The sequence below is a fragment of the Ochotona princeps genome, chromosome 11 (assembly GCF_030435755.1).
Source record: "Ochotona princeps isolate mOchPri1 chromosome 11, mOchPri1.hap1, whole genome shotgun sequence".
In the NCBI taxonomy this organism is placed as follows: domain Eukaryota; kingdom Metazoa; phylum Chordata; class Mammalia; order Lagomorpha; family Ochotonidae; genus Ochotona; species Ochotona princeps.
The window spans coordinates 73,327,172-73,335,895 of NC_080842.1; the positions used below are offsets into that span (position 1 = coordinate 73,327,172).

The 8,724-nt window shown below is 49.5% G+C and overlaps 1 protein-coding gene across 1 annotated transcript in view; it reads left to right on the forward strand.

The window, feature by feature from the left end:
- Positions 1–8,724, forward strand: part of POLN (DNA polymerase nu) — an 87,620-nt gene that overhangs the window by 52,911 nt on the left and 25,985 nt on the right. The window contains exon 13 of the mRNA XM_058670396.1: positions 7,073–7,130. Within this exon, the coding sequence (XP_058526379.1) occupies positions 7,073–7,130 (58 nt within the window). The remainder of the gene's footprint in view (positions 1–7,072; positions 7,131–8,724) is intronic.

Sequence of the window (8,724 nt, forward strand, 5' to 3'; positions counted from 1 at the left end):
CAGCTGTAGAGGGCGGACTGGGCTGTGAAATGCACCCTGTTCCTGCACTGCCCCTCTGGGACCTGCTGCTGCTGGTCTGTCTCTGCTCCTGGTTAAATCAAATGTACCAGCAAGATGAGCAGTTCTTTGTCTGGGTTCACCTGCTGAGCTCCCAGTGAATGCCCCATTCCCAGCTTGTTGCTGGTGTAGTTCCAGTTGCCGCTGCAATTCAGATCACCACTTGCTGAATGCCGCTGGGGTATCAGTCACTTCAACACCACAGCATTGTGTCCACTGCTTCCCTGTGTCTGTCAGTCTCCAAGTGCCCCTCTGTCGTTCTGTCTTATCCTGTTTCCTAGAATGTGCCCTCTCTCCTTCATACCAGCTAATGTTTCTCCATCTCTTTAAACATGTCCTTACCCAATTCCGTCATCTTGATTCTCTGAAGTCATTTTTCTTAACACTACAAAAGAAAACAAATAAACAAAATAAGTTTTAAAAAAAAACCATAGCAATAAAAACATGGAGAAGGCCTGGCACAGTAGCCTAGTGGTTAAAGTCCTTTACTTGTATGTGCTGGGATCCCATATGGGTACCAGTTTGTATCCTGACTACTCCACTTCCCGTCCAGCCCCCTGCTTGTGGCCTGGGAAAGCAGTCACGGACCAAAGCCTTGTGACCCTGCACAAATATGGGAGACCCAAAAGAAGCTCCTGGCTCCTGGTTTCAGATCAGCCCAGCTTCGACTATTGTGGTCACTTGGGGAATGAACCAGCAAATGGAACATCTTTTTCTCTGTCTGTCCTTCTCGCTGTAAATCTAATTTCCCAATAAAAATAAGTAAATTTTTAAAAAACAAAACACATGGAGAAAAGTGGTTGGTACAGGGGAGAGAATTCAGCAGGGCCAGGCCATCACAGCTCACTTGGCAGCTGCACCTCACCACCTTGTAGAGCTTTGCCCTAGGCCTTGAGGCCTCCGGAACCTTCTGAGTGTCTCTGCCTGGAGTGTCCCACCTGCTCCTTTCCCAGCATGTTGGGTGCCTGCCATTCGTGTGTGAGGAGGTGCACAGCCCTTGCCAGCCGAGCAGATGCCAGGGTCAGCGTCTTGTTTGGGATCGTGTACCATGGGTGTGGGCTGCCAGCCCCACTCCTGAGGAGGCGCCTGGGGAATGCAGCCCTTCTGGGAGCACAGTGCCTGTACTTGGTGACTGCTGATCGCTCCTCCCACTTGGTATTGGGTGCCGGAGTCCAGCTCCAGCTGAGTTCGGAGCTCGGGAAGGGTGCGTGGAGTCGGCGATAAAGAATGACACAGACACTGTCACTTGGTGAGCTCTCACACCAGCTCAAGAAAAAGCTGTCCTTTTTATTTACTCAGACACCTCACAAGCTTCTGCACAAACAACTAATTGTTCTATTTTTACTTCAAGACTAACGGGGCATGTACAGACATTTGGTCATTCCGTCTGCACTTCAGGGCTAAGCAGGTGCCCCTAAAGATAATTCTGCAAAATACTGTATTCATATTCTTCAAAGCAAGCCATTATTCATTCTTCAACAGTAGCCATGGAGCAACAGCCAGGACTCCAAGGCCAAGGCACATGCGATTGATTACCTGCTAATCAGTAGTACATTCCTACCACATTTCTATTTCTACAATTTACCCATTATTTAATGGGAAAATAGGTTACAAGGGAAAAATGTAAAATCGAAAACAAAAGTTTCAAATATTAAATCCCCCTACAACTATAGATTCTACAACCCCATAAACAATGAAACAATAATCAAAAGCATTTTGCTTTAATAAAAGCATCCTTAATTCCTCTAGCTAAAATTATAAAAGTGGCTAAAACAGTTACATTTTCTATACTCCAAAAAATTACAAAGACGGGCTAGCCTTTGAGATAACAATAACTATACTTATAACCGTAGCAGTTTCAGCTCTCACTCCCATCACTTGCATTAATATTTAGGATATTTTCAAGCCCCTTCCCAGAAGGAGTGCTACATGTCTGGGCCAAATTCTGAGGCAATGGTTAAGTACCCAATAAGGTGTCCAAAAATGGCATGGGTTTAATTGTGCTCCTGTGTGTAAATTGTCAAAGGCCCACTCACCAAGACATTATCAGTGACATTAACTCTCAAGCTCACATCAGTTGCAAAAACCATCTCTCAGGGGCAAACAACAATGCCTCAATAGATTACAGAATTCTTAGTGAGGTGCTTTAACGGGGTCCCTCGTCCAGCGAGTGCAGCTCCGACACAGGTGCTTGCTCTTATGAGGATTTATTGAAGGACAAACTAATTACATAACATAACAAAACAAGAAATCCAAGTATAATACAGAAGGGCAGTAACTACAGCATATTTACAGGCTTCCTCTTCTACTACTACTACTACTACTCTACCACTACTCCTCTTTGTTCTTCTTCTCTTTGTTCTCTCTCAAACTTAGGTTAAAACCCTATCAACAGCCAATTGCAACAGGGCTGCTTGGCCACGCATCAAACACACCAATCACAGCCTTGATCACGCACACACACACCAATCACAACTCTGATCACGCGCACACCATGCAGACTGCATGAGACCTTGAACCAATCCTCTGCAACTTCCTAAAACTTGTTTACTGCCTTTGTGCCGTGAGAAGACAATAACAAGCGCCATCTTGGGGCAAAGTCCCGCTCTCCACAGTGCTTGAGGGTCCGTGCAGCCAGGGAGTGAAACAGCGTCAGGGTGGTCAGAGAGACTTCCACCAGGCCTTGCCAAACAGCTGGAAGCTCCCCTGGTCCTTGCCAAGCAGGGGAGCTGTTCTCTTCACACCTTCATGTCTTCTACACCCACTGCACGGACCCCAGCAATTGGGCATGTATGGTCATCCCAACTGCCCTTGCGCTTTGGGCGTTAACGTGCATTTGTGTGAAGCCTGAAGGACAGCACACATGAGTTATGTGCAGCTCGTATGTACCAGCAGGCACTCACAGGCCTGGTGGACACCCTGTGCAGCCAAGCCACAAGGGACATGTTGTCTCGGGAAGCCTGCATGAGACTTTCATGGGGTGGTCGGGGGCAGGAGCCCAGGTGCCTGCTTCCTTCCTGGCTTCCTGGAAATGTGCCATATGCACTTTTCCGGTTGTACTCAGAGACCTGCTGGAGATTCTGTTATTGAGAAGTGCAGCCTGGACACATACCAATGACCACATGGGATGCTGGTGTCACAGGCAGCAGGCTTACCAGCTAGCTCACAGCTCTGTTCCCCGTCCCCACCCTCAGGCTTGATCTGTGACACTGCTTTCCAATAAGCAGGACCAAAGCTCCTTGGAGAAATGACTTGATTCTAGGGATGTAGTGTGAAATCTGCAAGATGAGCTCGGGACATCTTGTAGTACAAGAAAGCAAGAGAATGCCTTGCAGATGATGGCATGTCATCCCAAGTGCTTGGGCCCCTGTCACTTGTGTGCAAGATCCAGATGCGGCTCCTGGCTCCTGGCTCTGGCCTGGCCCAGCCAGAGCACAGCTGCTGTCTGCGGAGTAGACCAGCAAGCCGAAGATCTGTCTCTCTCATCTCCCTCTCTCTGTAACTCTGATTTTGAAACAATAAGTGAATCCATCTTGAAAACAAAAGAAATGGACCCAGGAACCAACAGAAAGACGCAGTGGCCAAATCTGGAACAAGTGGAGCAGCAGAGCAGCCCTGGATCGTAATGCAGAGTGGCATCACCACCGTGCGTGCTGGCGTGAGTGCTGCACACACAGCAGAAGCAATAATCGCTTGTGTAGAATTACTCAAATAATTCCCTCAAGGACGTGGGGAAACCTGCCCCCAAGCATGGGGAGTGCACAGCGCCTTGCTTCCAAAGAGCCCAGTTGGAGACAGGGTCGGTAACTTCAGGGCAAGGGAAGCTCACGAACGCCACCTTATCCAAGTGACCTGCCTCGCAGTCCTGCTGGTCTGCTGGTCTGCTGGTCTGCTATGTGTGCCCACGGCCGGGTGTGGTGAGCACCGTGGGAGCAGCCGATGTTAACAAAGGGCACAGGAACAGGGCCTGTGATGACTCTGAATCTTCACTACTCTGTGCACTGTTCTGTAATTAAACAGTTGTTTTCATTAGAAGTTACTTAGTGTGATAGAAGATTTTGTGCGTGTTTTTAGTTCTCTCTCCACACACACACAGAGTCTGGTTCCATTTTTGTTCCTTCCTTTTTATTAGAGCAAGGTCCGATCTACTGAGTCTCTCCCAAATGTCCACCTAACAGGGACTTGGCTGCTGGTGCCACCGTGTGCAGCTTCCAGGGCCTGCATCAACTGGAAGCTGGAACTGAGAGGTGCCAGGCACAGGCCTCTGAGGGGGCAGGAGGGCCTCATGGGATGTAAGGCATACTTCACCAGTCTGTTGCGCATACTGACATGCGCAGGAACTGGGGCTGAGAATGGGCATGGTGAGGGTTATTGGCGGTCACTCCAACTAGGCCAAGTGTGTGGTGGACAGGGTTTGGCTGGGCTGCAGTATCCATTGGTTTGCATGTGAGATAGGACTGCAGATAGAACTGACCAGGTGACTGCAACCGTCACTGTGTGTGTAGGTTAATATGGGCAATGAACTGAGCTGGACCCTGCACTGGCTGGCACACGCAGGAGTCAGGGTCACCTCTGTTGCAGTTGCTTTGGGCTCCCCTCACCCCAAATGGACCGCTGGACTCAGAACTCCAACCACGGTGACAATCACAGGAGCTGTGCACTGACCGTGGAGTGCATGGGTCACAACTGGGCCCCTCGGTTGCTGGAGCCCGTGCGGTGGATGGCACGCCCAGACGCACATGCGGGACATGACAGCCAGTTCATCGAGGCCTGCAGAGGACGTCCAGTACCCCGGGGGCAGGACAAACTGCACAGCTCTCCCGGCTGAGTTTCGACAGCGAGTATCTGGGGGAGCAGAGACTCTAAGATGGACTGTGTCAGCCAGTGGGCCTTGGGAGGATTTCCCCAAGCTTGGAACAACGAAATCAACACCTCAGAACTGCTGAAACCACTAAGCAGTATTCTCAGAACAGGCTCCACACTGGGAGCCCCGGGGTGAGATTGGGTGGCAGTCCCCAATTCCCGGATACTAATGCAGTTGGGCTTCAGGAAGCAACCCTCTCCCCTCTCTCCCCGCTTTCCCCAAAGATTGAAGGCAGTTGTCTCATCCACTTTGCCCTATTCCTTGACCTTTCCTACCATAATCGGTGTTCCACATGAGCATACATCCCTCTGAACTACGTAAACATCAAAAATAAAATGTATTATTTAAGATATAAAAATTGATGTTTAATTATCTAAAAAGGCTGTCTGCAAAGTCATGGAAAATTATACATTCAAATTTAAGATTTCTGCTTTCTGGAGACAGTCGCATCTCCTTTGCAAAGCAGCTTGTTTCATGTGCTGTGGGGCGTGACTCTAGGAGTCGCATCCTTATTTGCTGGTTGGCGTGACAACACTGTGCTTCCCAGGCCATGTACATTAATTATAGCTTTTGGGTGTATGCATTAATTACAGTCCAACTCGATGCTGGTTTGACATGCTGTTGGCTAGGAACTATTTTATCCAGACTTTGACACTGAACTTCTTAAAGTGAGAAATCGTATACATGTTTTTATTAGATGGAAATGTTTTTCTTTCCCTAGTCATCTTAGTATGATGTTTGTTGATCCTTTTCAATACGTTTTCTGATGATGTGGTGTTTTTGTATATATATTCTGATATATGTTACATTGATGGGTTTTGGATTTTAAGCCATTTGCATTCCTAAGATAACTCTCACTTGGTATGATGTATAATCTTTTTCCTATGCTGTTGGAATCAGTGTGCTAATATTTTGATGAGGATCATCATGTCCATAATTCTCAGGGATGTTGGCTTGTGTTTTTCTTTTCTTCTGGAGTCTGACTGTGGTCATCAGACGCCAAACAGGCCACCCTGCCACCCTGGCTGTGCCTCTCAGGGTGTTGTAGACATTGAGTCCCCCAAGAAGCCTCACCTGGGCTGACCTCAAACTTGAGTCCAGTGTGTGCCAGGCAGTGCAGGATCAGGTTTGCTCTGTCATCTGCACCAGCCAATGCACATACTTGTGGATCTAGCTGCCTGGTCAGTTCTGCCTCAGCCCTATAACTCATGGGAACTGAGGGGTGCTGTAGCCCACCCAGCCAGCCCAACACAGACCTGGTCCTCATGTGCACCAGCAGGTGCAGTGGCCTAGTCAGGGCAACACCCAATAGCTCCCACCGAGGCTACCCTCGGCCCCAGGTTTTGCATGTGCCAGTTATAGCTGTGGCCTAGCCTGGCCCAGCCCACATCTCATCTGGCTCTTGGCTACACTCATGGGTGCTGGAGCTTAGTTCAGCCCACCTCACCCGCCCCCAGGCCCAGCCCTCTCTTATGCTGATAGCTGCCACCACCTCGCCCCCGGTCTTGGTTCTTGTGCTCACCAGTTTTAGGTACAGCCAAGCAGGGGAGTGCTCACAATGCCCCTGCATGCTGCCAGCCCTGGATCTTGCATCTGCCAGGGGATACTGTAGCCAGCCTTGCACGACTTGCACCCAGTCCTGGCACTCGCCAGCTGGTGCTGTGGTTTAGTCCAGCTGGTCTGCATGCATCTCCTTCTTTCGATTGGGAGGAGAAACCGAGGGACTATCCTGGTGGCATTGCAAGCTAATCCTGTGCCTGCAAGTGCTGTAATCCCATATGGGCACTGGCTCATGCTCTAGTTACTCCAACACCCTTCTAACTTCCCTGCTTGTGGCCTAGGAAATCAATAGAGCGTGGCTCAAAGCCTGGGGACCCTGCACCCACGTGGGAGAGACCCAGAAGATGTTTTGTAAAATAATGCATTTTAAATACAGGCTCATCGTGCCATATCCAGGAGGCAGCCCTGCTACAGGGGCTCAGGCACTCAAGGTTCTGCCACCCCATGGGATTCCTAGCTGTGACCCAAGCCTGGTCCTAGCCACTGTGGGCGAAAGACAAACAAAATCCACTTAAGATTGAAATAATAAATTTTAATTCCTAAAAAATAAAAAGTGTGTTTCAACTAAAGCTATTCTCTTCTTGTTAACAGAATATCCAAGGTATCTCCAAGCACCCAATTCACATTACTAAACCTCCGAATATTAAAGGTAACACTTCTCTTTCATGCTAAAATATTGAGTAGTGTTTTAAAGCCTGGAAATGTTTGAATTTGCGTTTTTATATAACTAGCAGCTTCTTTCTCCTGAGGTTTTCTTCTTTGTTTGCATGACCAGGACTTAAACATTTTAAAAATTTAAAAAGAGCTAAAATGAGGGAGTAACTGCCTTCTAGCAGTTAAAATAGATAAGTTAAAATAGATAATAATTATACAAGGAAAATAACTTCCTACTAACTCTCCCCTCCCAACTTCCCTTGAAGAACACAGACACACACAGGGACACACACAGACACACAGGAACACACAGACACACAGACACACATAGAGACACAGGGACACACAGACACACAGACACACACAGGGACACACAGGGACACACAGACACACACGGGGCACGCAGACACACACAGGGACACACAGAGGCACACACAGGGACACACAGAGACACACAGACACACAGACACACACTGGGACACACACAGACACACAGACACACACAGGGGCACACACAGGAACACACAGACACACAGGCACACAGGGGCACACACAGGGACACCAAGACAGAGAGACATAGAGACACACAGACACACGCAGACACACATAGACACACAGACACACAGGGGCACACAGACACACACAGACACACACGGGGACACACAGGTATACACACAGGCACACCAAGACAGAGAGACACACAGACACACATAGAGACACACACAGACACACACAGACGCACACAGGGGCACACAGGGGCACACAGACACACACAGGGACACACAGACACACACAGGCACACACAGGGACACACAGACACACACGGGGCACACAGACACACACAGGGACACACACAGACACACAGGGACACACAGACACACAGAGGAACACACACAGACACACACAGGGACACACAGACACACAGGCACACACAGGGATACACAGACACACACGGGGACACACAGACACAGGCACACACAGGGACACACAGACACACAGGGACACACAGGGGCACACACAGGGACACCAAGACAGAGAGACATAGAGACACACAGACACACAGGGGCACACAGACACACACAGAGGCACACCAAGACAGACACAGAGGGGCACACAGACACACACAGACACACACAGGGGCACACACAGGGGCATACACAGGGGCACACCAAGACAGAGAGACACACAGACACACGGGGCACACAGACACACAGGGGCACACATAGAGGCACACCAAGACAGACACACACATACAGTCACACACAGACATGCACACACAGGCACACACATACACAGAGACAAACACACAGACACATGATGGCACTGGCTTTTCTTAAAGCTTGAAAGTGACTGGAAGTGTTTGTCAGAGGACTTGAACACTTCTTTCTATTCGGCTGCGAGCCGGGTGGTCATGGGGCTGAACACGGACGAGTTCTGTGTCTGGGCCAGTCAGCATTCACTCGGCCGCCCCGTGACCCTGCTCCAAGCGCTGCCCTGGGCTGGAGGCAAAGCGTGGAGCCTGTGCGGCAGTTCTTGCTCAGTCAGGCTAGACTGCCGTGGGAGGCAGTAATAAGCTACTCGGCTTCAGT